This window comes from Xiphias gladius, chromosome 7 (assembly GCF_016859285.1).
Source record: "Xiphias gladius isolate SHS-SW01 ecotype Sanya breed wild chromosome 7, ASM1685928v1, whole genome shotgun sequence".
Taxonomy (NCBI): Eukaryota; Metazoa; Chordata; class Actinopteri; order Istiophoriformes; family Xiphiidae; genus Xiphias; species Xiphias gladius.
In genome coordinates, this window is record NC_053406.1 from 10,139,808 (window position 1) to 10,159,215 (window position 19,408).

The window sequence follows — 19,408 nt, forward strand, 5'->3', positions numbered from 1 at the left end:
ATGCATGTTCACCTATAAATATCCTGTATACAGCACAAGGAAATATGCGCGTTTTCAAACTGCAACGTAGATGCCTGCTCACATATGCAGAAACACATAAGACAAAGAAAGTGTTGCCTTTGATGTTTTAAGATGTATTATGCCACATTATGTGTAATGTCAGAGTTGAATTCTGGAAATAAAAGACTACATGCATATTCAGCCAATCAGGTTATCAAAGGATACGCTGTTAATTATGAATATGTTTCAGAGCAAGGAGACATTCACATTAAAGAGCTTCCCTATTACAGTTTAGTGAATGTTCCTCTATGAGACTAGGCTGCACGCTAATCTGTTGATTGAAAGAAGAAATTTTCCGGTCACAAGGTCATCTTGCAAACAAGCACACTCAAATATTCTCACTGCCTCATCCCCACTGCTGTCTATCATGTGTAGGAGGTGCAGTGGTGCTTGGAGAGACCTGGACCGCTGCATCCACAGCAGGAGCCAGAGCAGGGCCAGAGAGTCCATGGAGGGCAAGAAGACACCAGACATCCCAGTGAGACGTTATCTGACCCGGGACGCAACACCTCAGCAGAGGGAGGAGAGGTGGGGATAAAAGATGAGGATGAGGACAGGGGGACGGAGACACATCTGGCCAGAAAAGAACCTTCACCCAGGTGAAGAGATGAATCTGGCTAAATTGCTGTAGTTGTGTATAAACACAAAGTATTTGCCAACTTTTTCTTGATATTATTTAGACTAAATTATATTAAAAAGAAACCAGACCATTCTTGGTCATGTAGTCAGAAGACTTTAGGTCAGAAAATGGCACTAAAATGCAACTTTTTCACTTTTTATATCTATGCCTCAGGACAGTGTGGTGTATAACAGTGATTAGTCATTACTGCCTCCCTCAGTTGCAAAGAACAAAATTGCATTTGTGATGATCCCGCTTCTATGATTTTTACTCTGATGCTTCGAGAACAGAGAGTGATCACATCTGACATTATTTTCCGGGGAGCTGGAGTGTGCCTTACAGTTTCAAACTGATTGCACTGTTGTGATACAAAAGTCAGTCAAAACTGAGAGTCTTTACTGGATTTCTCAAAGTCACTCTCCCTTCCATTGCCAGTGGAGTAGCTTCAGGCTCTACACAGATTTGACACCACACATTAGAGGTTTGGATTCTCTGGTTTTCTAGATTTACGAGGCAGATTTTCATGTCACAAATACTGGGGGGGGGCTGTCCCGGGGTTTATGCATATGTGAACCCGGATAATTTTTTTTTTAGACATAATAATAATTAAACTAATCCTTAAAGGTGTCTTTTAGTGTAAATATTTTTGGTTATTTTGTTGTTTGTGTGACTGTATTCATTGATCATGTGGTTATATGTACAGTCACTCACGCAAAAGTGGACTGTCTACTGGATATGAGCTATCAGGAAAGCTGGGGTCAACAAGTAAATTGACAATAAACCAGGATATAAAGTAGCACCCAGGCTCCGCCAGGCTAACAATTCTGTGATTCAATTTCCGTGTCTTGCGTTACAGACTTTTTGGTCATTGTACTCATTTAAGGCACAAAGAAGTTACAACCTTTTTTCACAGTCATTTTGCTGTTATATGATGTGTTTATTGACAAGACAAGAAGTGGGTAATTGTTCAAAGAATTTGATATTTTTGGGAGTAAAAGCATTCAAAGTGTGATTCAGTTGTCATTGCACAGTTCAAGTACTGAAACAAGAGAAATAATATTGTAACTTCTATTTAATTGCTTTTTGTCTCTCTACAACTGAGTAAATGCCATCTGCTGATGAAGACTGAGAGAAATGCTTCTGAAATCTCCAAAAATAAGAGCCAGTAAGTGGACTTTAAGATTATTTTTGTCAAATTATTACAGTCGCCTGAATTTTTGATTTTTGAATATGTTAGAAAATAAGTTTTTTTTAATGCCGCATATTGGCAAATACTTTAAATGCAAGTGAACACTTGGAAAATCAGCAACTTTAAAATGGATGGTGTCTTTAAAAAAGCCCCTTCTTTGTCTTTCTGGGGCTCAAATGAAGATGGACAGCAAAGAGATCCCAGGTCTATTTGCCATTTCTGCTACTGCTGCCTCGTGGATCCGTTGTTTCACACGCGCGCACAACACACACAAGACTTGGCAAGGACTATCTTGAGTACGTGGCCTCAGTAGCTACTATATGATGTTATGTGTTTTTGAAGAATGAGTAACTAATCTGAGCATAAATGTTCAGTCTTGACCTTTAGGAATCTGGCCTTTCTGCGTAGATTCTTTTACCATATATGTAACCAAGACTATAGCTTGTGGCTAAAAATCTGGCCGAGACTATCATCAAAATTATGGTTTGCTGCTGGAATTAACCCCATTCTCTAGTGCCGTACCAAGATAAGGACGTTAATGGCATTTACAAAAAAAAAGAAGATATCAGTGTCACTATGCTTTAATGCTGGTATGATAGACCATCAGAATCAGATGATGAAGTGTTCAGCCTCATGTTGAGAAATTTTTACACAAGCAACATGTAGGTGGAAAGGGAGAGCTGTAAAAATCTCCTGCATAGAATCGCAGAAATCGTGTCAAAATGAAAAGAGTCACAGTAGTCTAGTAAGGAATGTTTAAACATTTGTTTGGCAGTTATAGTGAAAGATGTTCTCTTTAAGCAGTAATGGTGTGCCTGCCTGGCAGTATAAAGCTCGGTATGAGTCCTGGGTACAGTTAGTACATTTATTAGGTCTTAACGATGGTGTCTGTGGGAGACGATGAATGATGTTAAGCAGTTTAATAAAGGTCGATCAGACATGTTTGCCCTCAAAGCTGTTTTATCTTTTTACTGGCTGAGGCAGGTGTAGTATTAAGCTCTAATGAGGTGTTCGGTGTTCGGTGGTAGGAAATGAGAAAAAACTTTTATTTGATCATTACATGACCATAAAATGTAAGCAGCCAGAAGAATAATGCAATATCACTCTACAGTGAAATACAGTAGTTTCAAAAGGATAATGAAAATGGTAGATGTGTAAGCCCAAGGGCAAATCAAATGACAAAGGACTCCACATTTTAAAAGAATACCTAACCTTTGAAATGGCTGAAAAGTGTGAAGTGGAGCCCACCAGGGCTCTGAAGGGGGAATCAATAATGACTATGTGAATCTCTCTCTGTGTGTGTGTGTGTGTGTGTGTGTGTGTGTGTGTGTGTGTGTGTGTGTGAGAGTGAGAGAGAGAGTGTGAGAGTTTGTGTCTGTGTGTGTGTACTATACTGAGCTCATCAGAAAACTTTGTGTGGTTGATTTCGTGGATTGGCAAGTCTACTTTGGGCTGCCAGCCAGGTACTGGGCATGAGGTGAGGAGAGGGAATGGCCTCACTCCATCACCAGCTGTTTGTGTGTGTGTGCGTGTGTGCGTGTGTGTGTGTGTGTGTTTGAGAGTAAGAGTGTGTGTGTGTGTGTGTGTAAATAGCCTCAGTCCATCAGAGCAGCTATTCACCGGTGAGTGAAAGCATCAGGTCTGTTCCGCTCACTCCACCACTGTGTGTGTGTGTGTGTGTGTGTGTGTGTGTGTGTGTGTGTGTGTGTGTGTGTGTGTGTGTGTGTGTGTGTGTGTGTGTGTGTGTGTGTGTGTGTGTGTGTTTGCGAGCAATACAGGAGTCATGGATATTGATGGGTCTGGGTGCTCAGTCTAATCTCTGCGGCAACACAAAGTACTCAGGTATCCACAGGAGCAATAAGACACACTGCCCTGTGACACACACACACATGCTCACAGAGGGAAGCGAATGATTTAATCTTTGTGTTTTTACGCAGCCATAAAGATGACTTGAAATTATAACAAACTAAACGAGTGAAAATTGGGAACACATCTAATAACCAAACGAGTCTGTGAAATGTAGATGTCATTAAATTTAGCACCTTCAGTCACACACACACACACACACACACACACACATACGCACACACAATATGAAGGTGGAAAAGCAATTACAAGCAGGCAGGTTGATTTTGATTTTAATTGGAGTACTTGCTGTGAGCTCCACCTGTTATCATTGACAGCCAACAAACATAAATGTGGAGTTGTCAGTCCTGCAAAACCGCTTCACTCAGTTTAATCGGCATTCCTGAGGCCTAATAATCAGTTCCTTCTCCTCCTCCAAGTTCTTCTCATAAATTGGTGGAACAGTTTTAGTTCAAGGTGGTGACTGGCAGTATTTAGTAAAATGCAGTTCATTATGGATGTGATTTTTCAGAAGTAATGACCATACTGACTCTTTGAAGAAACTTAGCATACTTTTCCTCAGCACCAGTGATTATGGAATCCGATTTACACCCAGATCCAACTTTAGCATTTTGATTTCTCTCAATACTTCATACTGTGTCTTACAGTATCCGCCTCTTCCTTCTTTTCATACGTTGTGTGCCAGCCTCTTTACACTTGAGTGTTCATACGCACATACAAATCGAAGCATAGTTCCTAAAAGCTACAGATTCACACTTCTATTGATTGGTGAAGTTTTTACGTTTGATGTGCTAACGTGGTTTTAATTTCAAACTCAATTGACGTTGTTTTGGAGATTTTTTAAAGAGGTGTTTGGCTGTAAGTTTAGTGACTTTTGTTCAGAAAAGCCCCTAGCGACAAATCTAGCGATGTTTTGGAAAAACCTTAGCTACTTTCCATAGAAGAGAGTTTCCAGTACTATCCCGCAAGCGTGAGATTGGGTTTTTCCTACGCAGGCACACCTCTCTATGCATCTCATTTAATTGACCACATGCCAGCTAAAATGGACGTGAATGAGCTTCTAACTTTCTTTTCATGCTTGTTCCGTTGTTTGACAAGAGAAACAGAAAAACATGTTAATGAGATCTTTATCGGAAATTCGGCTGTATTAAAATACTGTATATGTGAGAACAGTGAGTAGGAGAGAGGTAATCAGATAAAGGGCGGTGTAGCCTTACACTAGGTTTTGACCTAGTCATGTTACAGATGAGAGTGATACTTATCTTCTAATCTAACTTTGGGCTAGAAAGCTAATATGCATATTTCCCAGAATTTCTAACTTCTTTATTGCTAATGTTGTGGATTTAAATGCAACAGTCATAATATCACACCTTGATTTACACCCTGACCAATGGAGGAACTTTTTTTTCCTTCACAATTCTTTAGGAACCTAATAATCCTTGCTTTTAACTTACTACGGTATATGAGCCTGTGCATGCAACTGTGTTTTTCCACCATTGAAGACGAGCTTGCTTGCTTCATTTGATGTGTAATGTGCATATTTACATATAGGATCAGTTTAATAATCAGTTTCTTCTCCCTCATCGTTGTCATTATCACCCCTCCCTGCAAACCCAACACATCTCTAACTGATGATGGGTTCTAATGATGTAGCTAGAGGCCATTATCATTAATGTAACCTCTACAGCACACACATTCACACACACATACACACACACCTCCGATAATCAGGAATAAAAAACAATACACACAAACACGGTCAGACGCTTGAATATGCTGCAGTATGTGAAGACCACCTCCCCTCCTCTTCTTCATCTACAATTCAAAGTAGGTCCAGCATGCAAATAATGCGTGCCCAAAAATTCCCAATTAATTTTATACACTGTGTGTAAAATATGGGGCCACTGCACAACTGCTCTGTGTTGAAAGAGTGGAGTTAAATTGCAAGGAAGTGAGCTGATGATGCTAGCCTGCTGCTGCATGCCCCTGAGCCTATGGCAGTGTTAGCATTTCAAATTGAGTTACACACTAAGCAAGCAAAGCAGTGTGTGAGCGCTAACTCATCTGTTTATAGCAGGGCCTGTCTTGTTTGTTCTCTCTATGTGTGTTTTTTGGGTATAGATTTGTGTGTGTTTACTGTATCTGCTTCTGATTATTTTTCTTAAAAATATGAAAACAATTAAATTCCTTTGTTTGTGTTTGTGTATATCTGTGTGTGGGTGTGGGTGTGTGTGTTCATTTGAAGTTATCTCTGTGTACTCTTATTTTCTCCTGTCCCCTTTCCCAGGAGTCTGTCTATGGGGCTAAACACTGATCATGTAAATCAGTGAGCTATTAGGAGCTGGCTCCTCTTCCACTGCTTTCTTATGAAGATGAATAAGAACCAAGCCAGTGATAAAGGGGAGAGGAGAGGAAATGAAATGAACTCTGTGATTAAAGTGCACTGTTATACGGGCCTCTTGGTGCAGTATACCTATCTTGTGTGTGTGTGTGTGTGTTAACCTAATTTGCATGACTTTCAGCTTCAGTTTACTTTAATTTAGTGGTCTCAGTCATTTGGATAGTTTTTAAGGTGACATTCAAGCTGTGGAAATCTCATCACACATGCACACACACTCTGTACACATTCTTACAATATGTACATGAATCTTCATGATCAAATATTTGTGTCTATATACATATAATACACAAGTTCATATAACTTATCATATATTGCAATACCATAAAATTGCAATTCCACAGCGGAGTTCTCGCACATATTGCGTTCAGGGAAATAGGATCTCTTATTGGTGATTTTAACTCATAATTGAAGTTATGGTTTTTGCAAATATAAGGTATATTTTATGTGCATATGCATCTATATATGTGCATGCATGTTCCACACATTAATTGGCATGAAGTGCCCGGGTTTGTAATATTGCCTTATCTGTTTGAATGGTGCATAAATCTCTGTTCATATACTCTCTTATCATACTCTATACTACTATTTTTTAAGATAGCTTCATTTGTATGTATGAGTTTGGTGGCAGGTGAATTAGTCTGAGTCTGCATGCACATTGCAGCTCAGGCTGCCTGATTGCAGCATAATTAGCATAAATCAAATTTACATTTGTCATGTAATTTAGTTCTCATCTTGTTATTGCCTGGTTAATTTTAGCGTCCACCGCAAATAAGATTTATTGTCATACAGATTAATAACTGGGATGCACACACATACACAGACACATGCGCACGTATCTCCCACGCATGTCTCTAAGGAGCTATCATAATAATGCAACTCTGCGTGAACATTTGACACTTCAGAAACAGTATTTCATCCCTCAGCTTTCGCTCTTGCAGCCACACACTGCTTTACTTGTTCTCTCTAGTGTGATTACCAGCCAATTTACTGAGAGCGGGTGTTCTGAATCAGATATGTAGGTGGTTGGAATGCATTGCAAGAACTCGTCCCCGGACAGATGTCACAAACTCAACCTCCAACCTGGAAGTGTTGGAGTGTTCCCATATGTCCCATATTTAACCCACATGTCCAGAAATATAAAACTTTGAATTTTTAGCACAGAATGTACAGACTCCTGATTGTAAAGATAGATGTATAGATGTATCTAAATCCTCTTGTGCTCTCCACTAACCACTTGAAGTCCAGAAACTAACAGTTTACCACAAACTTTGAAGCAGGATAAAGAGAACACCACTATAGCACGATGTGGTCTAAAAGCTGCACTTGGAGTGAAACTAACATTAGAACTGGAGCCAAAAATAAAGCTAGTGGAAAAAATCCATGAATAAACTTCATCTTTAAATAACTGAAGCCTTTTGACAAATAAATATGACAACAAATTAAATAGAGGCAGTGCATACTTTCTGATCCTTTCTTTTCCAATGTTCACTTTGCTGAGTTATTCTAGGTATCTAAAGAGCACAGGCAGCAAGTTTTGTGGGCAGTTTGGCCTGCCACTGATAGAAAACAAACAACATCTTGTTTTTGTAGTACAGAGACTAGTGAGGGGAATGAGTGATCAAACTGTTAGAGCTACAGTTAGGTAACTCTCCAACCAAAACTTATATTAACAAATCAGTCACAAACGTCCCTTAGAAGTTTGCAGAACTCACATTTTTGACCTCCCTTGGCTTCTGTTGGATGAAAATCAAGATATATTTAGACAACAATGACACTAATAATGTATAATTTCAGTTGTTATCCATTAGTTGAGAAGGAGGGGCTCTTGTTCAGGAATATAACATAACAATAAATCTTTCATCACCTTGACTGAAACAGTCTGTGTGAGATCTCTATCATCCAGTACAGTCACACAATACACATAAGGTAAACACTGGTCATTAAGGTTTTAAATGAAGAGAAGACAGAATGATAACAATGCTGAAGTGTAATATATGAGGCCTTTAGTAAAATAATATCACAGACGGTGGCATTTCTATTTGGCATTTCCTTCTTGGGACCATTGAGCAACAAAGCCAAACTCTTACGTGACATTTTCTGCTTTTTTTCATATTTACAACTTGGATTGTATATACTGTTCAGTATATGCCAGTTTTATTCAAACATCTCTTTTTTTTATTTTACCTTTCACAAATATACAAACATTTTAGCTTTTGAACTGGCTCCTAACTGTAAAGTTATCATCTGTCTGCATTATAAGTTAAAGCAAAAGCTGCACAAGCTCATCTGGCTAATGCCAGTTGTGATGATTGTTGTTTTCAATGTTTTTAATTGCCTTCAGAACTTGAGGAAACGCTTAACTGAACTAATCACATAAACAAAGTACCTATTAATAAAGTAGGCAATGAGGTGATTTAATCACATGTATTGATGGGAAAAGTTCAGCTACAGATGCAAACTGACAGCCTCTCTAATACATCTGCTTGGGAAAGTCAACTGATCCCGAGCCTCAATCTGCCAGTGGAAATGTTGAGTACAATGCAGACGTACTGGCAACTGGCCATGACATGCTGTGGTCATTTGTTAAACGCTTCATCTCTCCAATTATAAAATAATATTTCCATACTCACAATGCATTACTTGCAAATTAAAAGTACTTATACTGAAGTTACTGCATTTTCAAAGATAGTTTAGCAACCTTAATTAATATCTTTTTTTCTTGTGCTTCAATTAACTCAGTTTTTTGAGATGTTTTATTTTATCTATTAATTATATTATAATATTATTTTTACTTTTATACAGCGGCTGCCACTGTGGTAATGCTGACTACTGTGGCCCTGAGGTGCAAAACACGACAACATTGGTGGAAACACAATAGAAAAATAGAAAACATTTGTCAAATGTTGTTGTGTGCTGTGCCTCAGGGCCACTGTAGCTGACACCTTACGACTTCATTAATAACCCAGGGTTTGTAAGTATTGGTGCACATACAAGAACCTACAATTGATGGAAAACAACTGTATCTTTTTCTTAATTTGAGGATTTATTTGAACTTTTTCAGTGGACCCGTGTATCTGTCTGTCTCACTTCTCTTATTCCTGCCTGTCTTTCTATCTGCTCTACTTTTGTGTTTCTCATAACAGGGGATTCAACAGGAGGATGTTGCCTGTTTTTAATTGCATGATGATTACTGCTGCACATGGAAATGGCCGGATATTATATTTTTATAAGAGAGGGAGGGAGAGAAGGGAATTGTGAGAGAAGGTAAATTGTTACCACGGGACAGGCTATTCAACCTCCTCTAGCATGTTATGTACAGAAACTACGGCATAATGAATGACGTCCAAATCAATCACATCAGGCCTATGTGCTCGTTTACATTCCCCTTGAGAGGAGGAATATGTGTGTGAAACAGTATGTCCATTCATTCACCATGTTTAGTATCATAAATTAGAGGAGGACAGTGTTTAAAAGACAAGAACCCAAAACACAAGATTTAGATTAAAACCACCCATCAGCACCCTGTAAGACTATGTCCAAAGGAGCGTGACTTAGGTTTTTTCGGTGCACACTTGTGTATCTGGATTGAATCGGTGCAGGAGGACCATTTGACTTAGAGCAGGAAGATGCATGCGATCAGAATTCTAAGCAGCAGTTTTAAACAGTCTTATTGAGAAGGTGTAGGGCAATAAATTCACTCTGACACTGTGTGCTGCTTCCTGGGGCTACGACTGCTGCTGATCAGCAGGTACACACACACTTTGGTTGTAAATACTGATGCCCTCACTAGTCAAAACAGGTTTCTTTTCCACTTTATCTACTCCAGTCTGTCTAACTGTGGAGGACTGAGGGGAGAGGAGACTAAAGAGGAAGATGAAGGGAAGTGAGGAGTAGACTGAGAAAAAAGGACTGGGGGAAATGGAAAAGAGAACTGTAAAGAAACAAGTAAAGGAATAGCTGATGAGAGAGACAACAAGAGGGCAAAGATGAGAGGAACAGAGAGAAGATGAAAAGAAGAGGGCAGAATCAGTAGATGAAGGAAGGAGGAGGACGAGAGGTTACTGGCAGACAGAAATTGAAGAAATGGAGAGGTAAAGGAGATGTGAGGGTGTAGAGGTTAGGGGGGCAAAAGAAGAAATGTAGATAAACAGCAGAAAAGATAAAGGGAGTGAGGTGAGGAGAGGCTGAAAAGGGAGGAAGTGAGTTGAATAGACAGCAGAGAATACGAATAGAAAAGTAAAGGTGATGAAGAGAGATGTTTCATGTCCTCTTGAACTTCAGAAGATATGAAATTGTGCATGCGTGTGTTACTCCTCATCCTGTGATAACTTATTTCATATCGCAGACTTAATATCATCTACATAAGCTGATGACCTCTACACCAGTCTGTGCGTTTCAGTTGCTTTTTTTTCACCATATATCCATTTCTCATGTTCTATTTTTGCCAGGTTTTCCTCTTTATTTCTTCCTCCACTTCACAGGAGACAGCGTAGAGCTTCTTATCTAACATGCAGAGACATTTTCAAACATCTTTTCCATTGGTGCGAAATTGGCCCCAACAGTTGGAGATGATCAAAAATGTAAAAGATTCAGAGTTACAGAAACTCAACAGTTAGATAGCCTGGAAGCTTATTAGCGTTTGATGTTGATGACTATCCTCAGATCACTGAAACAGCTACTGTAGTTATTAATCCTGGCAACTCTCAGAATGTAACGGTAAGGAGTACTGTGCATGTACAGAAGCTCTGGTATCCATATTCTTCGCACACACATAAGTCTAAACATCCAGCAGTAAAGGTCCCGTTCCATCTATAGGCAGTTCAGAATGGAGAATGTGGCATTAATATTCATATATTATTACTATTCTGGTACCATAGCTAGCTATTGCACAGTTCTCCTTAAGGCCACAGTCAGCTCTTCAAAGAAAATGGATTTGTGAGTATTTTAACATATATTATAAAGCCCTGAATTTTAAAAAGCCTGCTATGTATATGTGTGTGCACTTGTATAGTCCACACTGTCTTTATTGAATGCTAAAAACCCTTTGACTGAACCACTTACTGTGGAAATCTATACAATGGCACATCTGAAACTGGAAAGTATTATAAGGCTGCGCGTGTGTGTGTAGTGATAGAGATAAGAGGAGAGAGCATGCTGTGTGACGGAACATAAAACAAGTACGCAGTGTTCACAGATTTTAGCCGGGATTTAAATTTTTTATGTGACTGAAATATTGAAGCCCTCCACCTGCCAGCAGCGTGTATCTTCTCCGACCCATCCTCACCTCCGGTTTGAGGTTTTTTGAATTCTGGAAAGGCCTTCAGATCTCTCTCTTTATATAGGCCTAGATCTCACTTTCTTTCCCTCTTGCTGTCCTCCTCCTGTGCCCTTACACTCCCCCATGTTCTCCTTCTCTCCCCCATATCCTGTCTATCATTGCTGCCTTCCTCAGCTTAACTCATCTCCCTCTTTACTGTGTCCCACTCCTTCTCTCTCATCTTCCGCCCATCCTCTCAATCTACTCTCTGGCCACTGCTTGTTTCATTCTCTCTGTTCCTACCTGCCCCGTCAACCCCTCCATCTTTTTCTCTCCCCTCTGTCCATGCATCTGTAGCCCTCTTTCTCTCTCTCTCTCTCACACTCGCACAAACACATCTTCTTTCTCTCTGTCTCTCTCCATCGCTCCCTCTCTCGCTGTCTGTTCTTCCATGAAATTAAAGCGCTCTAAGCTGCTGTTTAATCAGAGCCTGTTTGGGAAAGTGCTGCGATGACAGAAACCGCCCATCCTACGTGTCTATGTGTGCATGTATGTACTGTATATGTGTGTGTGTTCATGACTACAATTTCATATGATAAAGAGAAAGGTATAAAAGTGCATATTCCTGAATTTTTCCATGTGTGTTTTTGCATATGTGTATTTTTGGTGAAAGATATGTGCTTAGATGGCCATTAATCCATAAATAATCAGTAGGCTATTAGCAAGTATTGTGGCCTGATACAGGGATGATTAACTAAAGATCAGGTTTGTTTACTGTTGGGGGCTGGACAAATAAACACAGAACAGCAAAGCTAATTAAATGCCATTTTCCAGCACAAAACAGTAGTTAATACCTCAGTGTTTGACATGGCAGAAGTGGGAAAGGTAAGGCATGAGGCCTGTGCGCTGGTGAAAGAGATGATTTCAGTGGCTGCAACGCATTCTCTATCCACAAGTCTTTCCCAAATGCGTGTGATTTTATTTAAAGGAACCTTCCGGCATAGTTAGATAAGAAGGTACCACTCACATGTCTGTGTGCTTAGTATGAAGCTGGACCAAGGAGGTGCTTAGCTTAGCTTAGCATAGAGAGTGGAATCAGGGGGAAACAGCTTGCCTGGGAGTTCAAAGTTTTTGAGGTTTGAGTCGTGAGCTGTATGCTTGGTAGAGGTATGGGTGTTCTCACAATTTTTTGTGTCTTCACAATCTGAATAAATATCTCTCTGTCTACAGTATAAACTGCAGTATATTTGAGATACCCTTGCACATTTCAGCTCTTATCAGTTACAAAAACACAGAAATGAATAACGCAAACAGTTGTATATGCTTTATATCCACACAAAACACAATCGACAGATACAGTCATATCAGATCTGAATAAACAAACGCAGGCATTAATCACATGCTGTTGCTATGTACACAGAGCTGGCAGTCTCACACGGATTCAGAAGTTGCAAACAGACATACTGTACACACACATGCACACAGCCATTGAGGCATAATAGGAACAAACATGATTGATTTGTGTGATTTTATAAAATTCCAGGCATGTTCACCAGACTGCTGCACTTTTGGTTTGTAAAATTTGGAATTGGACATTTGAACGGTAAACAACTGACATGTCATTTGTGATTGATTGTGCAAATCACATTCCCAGAAGTGCCCCCCCCCACGATAGCTGTTACAACAACAGTCACTCTTCAGGCCATAGCACTTGACATGGTGGTGCAATCGATCCGGGACATGTTCCACATATAACCTCTAGATGGCAGTGGAGGTACAGCTCACCATCAGACTACTGTGATTGTGTGTGTGTGTGTGTGTGTGTGTGTGTGTGTGTGTGTGCTTATGTGCAGGTGTGTGCGTGTACCTGCAAAAATCTGTTTATGTTTATGTGAGTGAGAGAGAGGGAGGGTGCGCAAGAGTCATCAAGCAGAAAAAAAAAAAAATCCAGCACTGAAAGGTATTGAAGTTTTATTTTACCTGTGCTCCCACGCACATTGTTTTACAGACATTGGAGGGAAAATTGTCTATTCTAAATCTTGTTCATGCCACCATTTGTCTCTATAATCCATGGCAGAACAATAGGCTGATGTGATCAAACAGTATCATCTTGTTCCCTGGTTATTAAACATCTTGTCTGACCCAGATTCCTCCGCTGCAGCTACTGTCACACTCACTATGTTTCCTAGAGTTGGATATAATAGAATGGGGTAAAATTAAAAAAAAAAAGGAATGACACATGATTTCATTTTGACAAAGGTTTGACAGGGCAGTCAGTGTTGCTGTCAAACCTTCCTCCTGAGCCAAAATTAGCAATTCATCATTGTCCAATGGCAGTTTGTCATTTACTGTGTCCTCCTGCTGTACAGTACACTCATTGTCTACTCTTTGTATGCACCTTCCTTCTTTGTCATCACTTTTTGTAAGTTTTCATCCAGATACTTTTGATAGTTTTTAAATGATTACCTGTTTTCTTTCTTTCTTTCTTTCTGTCTTTCTACCCTGTTGCTTTTATTTCACCATCTCCCTGTCCGTGCATCTTTTGTTTTATCAAGTGAACATTAAGATCGTCAGTAGTATCACTGCCTGCCATCGACCAGTCTTAAGCCCCACTAACTGTCAGACACTTATCTGAGCTTTGACTGATGCACGTAATCTTGACGTGTGTGCAACATGCAACTGGGGGCGTTTGGGGGTGTGACACAGCCATAAACTTCAGCTACATGATGAAGAGCCACTCACGTGCGCTCCTCAGTGCTCCTCCCCCTCTTCCACCTTCATCTCTCACACTACCCCCCCCCCCCCCCCCCCCCCCAATGCTCAGTCTCTCAATTTCTCACTTGGCCTTTGCGTCCACCCCTCTGACGTGTATCCCCACCACCAGCATGCTCTCATTACCTCACTGTCTCTTTCTCAGTGACATCCAGTGACTGGCTGGTCATCAGTTCCTGACACCTTGATATCCTCCTCTCTCTGTTGCTCTCTTCTTTCTTTCCCTCAAGCTTTCTCCCTCTTACTCCACATTTGTCCTTCCTCTATAATATCCTATCTTCCTTTAAGTCCATGCAGTCACTACCTGACTCTCTGTTGGTCAGTCTCTCTGTCAAATATTCTCATTCTTTGTTTTTCCCCCCATCTCTGCTGCTATCTCCATAATCATTGGATTGTGCCTACTCTGTTTTATTCCTTTCTCTATTCATATATCCAACCAGATATATACAGCACCATTAGTTGGTTAGTCCAGAGCCAATGTCATATATTTTACCAAATTCCTATTTATGAAAGTCAGCAGCCATCTCTTTCTCGATATTCTCCTAACATATCTTTTTTATTTCTTTATTGCTCCTTTTGATTCATTTCAATTGGATCTCTTGTTTCATCTTTCTGTTCTATCCAAATGTAAGTAAGGCACAAAAAGCACACAATAACTTCCACATGCACACACCAGACACATACAATATATCACACACCAGCTAATCACACGCCCTGTGTCAGCTGGAAGTCAGAGGAGAATCATTAAAGAGAGACAGTATATGGACTGTTGTCACAATGTCAAGGACCTGGACAAGTATTCCTGTCCATGTTCTCGTCCAACTTTGGCCTATAGTGAAGGCACTGATCCTCATTCTCTTGCTTCTTGACCTCCTCATCATCTAGCTCACATCTTTTACACTGGTATGTCCGCTGTGTACCTTTCTTCACAGTCATGGCCTGAGAGGGGTTTTTCAGTGATGAGAGTCTCAGTGAGAAAGAATCTCATTATTTTCAGAGGATGGGACCTGCTGTTGGCTGTTTCACAGTGAAAGGAAATAAGGGCTGCAACCCTTGAAACACCTATTGCCAGAAATTAGGAAAATATCTTGGATTTTAACGCAGAGGCACTGCGATGGCAGTGGGCATTTAGTGCAGAGCAACACTACCAGCCAGATATTAAAAAAAAAAAAAATCTACAACCTAAAAGTGACAACAGCAGACTTCAGGACTTAGCTGCATAACACATCTCATCCCTATGATGTAAGTAGTCTCAAAACCAGGCGCGTGTACATGACACGAGCGCCACTTCCAGTGGCAGATGTCTCCGCTCCCGTGATTGGTCACTTTCAGCAACCACAGTCCCCAGCCTGGAGAGAGGCCAGGATCCTCCCAGTGGCACTTGCAGCCTGTGGCACAACGCTGCCACGTTCAACTTTTTTGCTTTTCATTGATTTAATGTAATTACTTCTGCCTAGAGGTTATGATTTTACCCGTTTTGAAATAAAAAGGAAGAAAAATACACTCTTTTGTAATCCTCCATGTTATTATTGCAAGAATTGTGGTATGTAAACATAATTCTCCATTTTATTATTGTAAGAGGGAAATTGTGTTATGTAAACATAATTGTAGGCACAATGTAGGCCACTTAATTAAATAAAAAAAAAATCTGCAAAAAAATAGCTACATGTTGTTTTTACATTTATATTTACAAACAGAACTTATAGAATTTTGTTGCATGTCGCCCCCCCATCTCTCACTCCATTTATTTTTTCCTGTCATATCCACACTCTTGCTATAGTAAAGGAATAAAATGCCACTAATATATATATATAATAAAACACAATTCTGCCCATAAATGAATTAATATTTACTCCATTTGTCAGTGTTAGTGTCAGAACTCTGGATGCCAGGGGAGTGCCAGTAGCTGCCACATAGGGTCAGTTGTCCCTCTGTTGCTGCAAAGATGTCATGTCATTTCAAGAGAAAGGTACAGTGCAGTTCAGTAGTTCAGTCACTGTAAACTTGCTTTATATTCACACAGAGTGGTATTTTAATTCTGCACTGTCCGGCACTCCTGACAACTCATCAGCTGCAGTGGAAAAAACCCTATTGTACTGGGGAGGAGCCAGATACCTCAGGGATGGATTCTTTTTCTTAACTTTGAACATCAGCACTTTATTAGGAAGGTATCATGGTTTTAAGAAAAGTATGTTGGGGTCTGTGTTACTCTTGATTGATAAGTCTTTTAGGATATCACACTAAGCTGTGATGGTTACCACTTTCTTGTCTCTCCTCGGCTCCATCCACATCGAGACACTTCTATTCTTTTTTTTAAAATTGTGCATTGCAAATTAAAATACCAAACTTTTCTTGTTTTCTCAGATGTCACAGATGTCCTGTAAGCTGTATTGTGATGTGCGAGCTTTGGCTGTTCAGACATTTCTTATTTTTCGCTGCTTATGAAGTAGTTAGCCCTTTAGTTGTCTTAAAGCATCAAACCTGATCATTCCTTTTCCTTGCTTTTGATCTTTCTGCATCAAGTTCTGCATGTCTTCCCATTTGTACCTTTCCTTTCTTTGTGTTGGTATAATTCAATTCAATTCAATTTTATTCATATTGTGCCAAATCATAAAAGAGATTATTTCAGGGCACTTTTCATAAAGAGCACGTCTAGAACATGCTCTTTCTAGTTATATGTACAGTGACACAACATTCCCCCAGTAGCAAGCACTTGGCGACAGCGGCAAGGAGAAACTCCGGGGGGGTATAGCACAGTACAGGTATAATATAAAGATGTATAACAATAATGAGACTAATAATAAATTAATAATTATAATAATAGGGTGAATAATCATACTAATAAAACGAAATATAATAATAGTAATGATAATCATAATAATTGAAGCAGTGGGTGTTGAGCAGGATCAAGGGGGGCAGTAGGTGGTTTGCAGTCACAGATCCAGACTCTGCAGCACCAGGGGCAGAAATACCTGCAGAAAGTGACAGGATGAAAGAGACGAGGGAGATGAGAGAGCACAAAGCTACGGGAGAGAGAAGAAGTCAAGTTAGTAACGAGCACTGATGCCATATGAATGTGCACAGATGGACAGGAAGAGGAGGAGAGAGGAGCTCGGTGCATGGGTGGGAAGTCCCCTGGCAGTCTAGGCCTACAGTATAGCAGCATAACTAGGGGCTGGTTCAAGCCAAGCCTGAGCCAGCCCTAACTGAAAGCTTTATCAAAAAGGAAGGTTTAAAGCCTACTCTTTAATGTGGAGAGGGTGTCTGCCTCCCGGACCCAAACTGGAAGATGGTTCCTCAGTAGAGCAGCCTGATAACTGAAGGCTCTGCCTCCCATTCTACTTTTGGAGACTCTAGGAACCACAGGTAAGCCTGCGTTCTGGGAGCGCAGTGCTCTAGTGGGGTAATAGGGTACCATGAGCGCTTTAAGATATGATGGTGCTTGAACATTAAGGGCTTTATAGGTGAGGAGGAAGATTTTAAATTCTAATCTGAATTTTACAGGGAGCCAATGCAGAGAAGCTAACACAGGAGAAATATGATCTCTTTTCCCAGTTCCTGTCAGTACTCACGCTGCAGCATTCTGGGTCAGCTGGAGAGTATTTCAAGATTTGTTGGGACAGCCTGATAATAAGGAGTTGCAATAATCCAGCCTAGAAGTAACAAAACCATGGACTAATTTTTCTGCATCATTTTGAGACAGGATGTGCCTGATTTTTGCAATGTTACGTAGGTGAAAAAAGGCAGTCCTTGAAGTTTGTCTTATGTGGGGGTTAAAGGACATATCCTGATCAAAGATGACGCCGAGATTCCTAACAGTGGTGCTGGAGGCCAGCGCAACGCCTTCTAGAATAACTATATCATTAGATAATGTGTTTCTGAGGTGGTGATGCTGGTAATGATTTGCCAGAATCACCTGTTCCTCATACTGTTTCACTTAATCGGAGGTTAATTTCAGCAGGTTGATTTCAGTTCACTTCAATTGATACATCATACATTCTTTTCACTTCAGAGCAATTTAGTTTGATTTGGTTAGATAATTATAGGTCAGGTTCCAATTTATATAAGGCTAAATGATTTCTCTTTACTATTACCTTTCAGTGATGGCGACACAGGAGCTCAATGGTTAGCACTGATGCCTGACAGTCAAAGCAAGAAGGTCCTGGATCATGGGCCAGCTGTTTCCATATTAATGTTTGCCTGGTGTTAATCCTATGATGGACAGGTTACCTGCCTCCCTTCCATTTGTGCATGCAAGGATAGTCTCCAGCCCGCTGTGACTCTGAATAGAAATAAATAGGTATAAGAGATGGATGGATGAAAGCTCCCAACCACTTTTTTCAAGGTTATTTAACAATTTCTCCATTATTTCGTCAATATACTCCAAGGATTATCTACAACCCCCCCCCCCCGTGCATACCAGGAGTCAGAAAATATGGTGTTGATTCTGGCTGACTGACTACTTTCTCTCTCCTTTCTTTCTCTCTGCCTGTTGCTGCCACTCCGACGTTGCTTAAAGGTTTCCAAACATTTCTAAACAGTCAATATATATCCTGCATGAGGCCACCGAGGAAAGTTTAACCAAGCAGATGACATTCAGTACAGCACCATAATCATTGCCTCCTAATGAATTAAATAGCCCTGACATTTCACAGCGCAACGCTTGTCCTTTTCCTGCAACTGTTCTGCTGTTGTACCCCTTCTTTCATGCATTCTGTCGCTCTCGTTTTTCCTCTTGCTTTGCTTTTCCATGTACCTTCTGGCCTCTCGCTATGTTCCCCTCCCTCCCTCCAATCTTCATTTCTATATCCCTCGCTCCTTCTCTTACTCTTTTTCCCTCTTCTTCTAACTCGTCCGCTCATCGGTATGCTGCTGCACGCCCCGCTGTCTATGCAGGCAGGGTGAGAGTCACTGTTTAGCAGCAGAGACAGAATCCAGCTGGAGGGTCGTGACCCTAAATGACCAACCACGCTCACACACACACAGGGACGCTCAATAAGTCATACACCCACACTTCCCTGATGGCAGGAGCAATAGGTCATATGCCAACAATCTAGGAAGAGAGAGAGAGATGGGGAGAGAGAGAGAGAGAGAGAGAGAGACAAAAGCAGAGAGAGAGGGTGAGAAAGCAGGATTTAGGAATGAGGTGGAGGTTTGTTCAGTCCTTGCTGAGCCATAATTGTCCTGTGGTAGGGAGGATGGCAGGGAAGGATAGAGACATAGAAAAAGGAAGTAGCAGTAGGG

At 40.5% G+C, this 19,408-nt stretch overlaps 1 protein-coding gene across 1 annotated transcript in view; it reads left to right on the forward strand.

Annotated features, from left to right (window-relative positions):
* The window catches only part of LOC120791557 (WD repeat-containing protein 49-like), a 30,523-nt gene extending 24,441 nt beyond the window's left edge, over positions 1-6,082 (forward strand). Inside the window, exons 17-18 of the mRNA XM_040130003.1 lie at positions 436-659; positions 6,022-6,082. Of these exons, the coding sequence (XP_039985937.1) occupies positions 436-659; positions 6,022-6,064 (267 nt within the window). The 3' untranslated portion in view covers positions 6,065-6,082. The remainder of the gene's footprint in view (positions 1-435; positions 660-6,021) is intronic.
* The last annotated feature ends 13,326 nt before the right edge of the window (positions 6,083-19,408 follow it).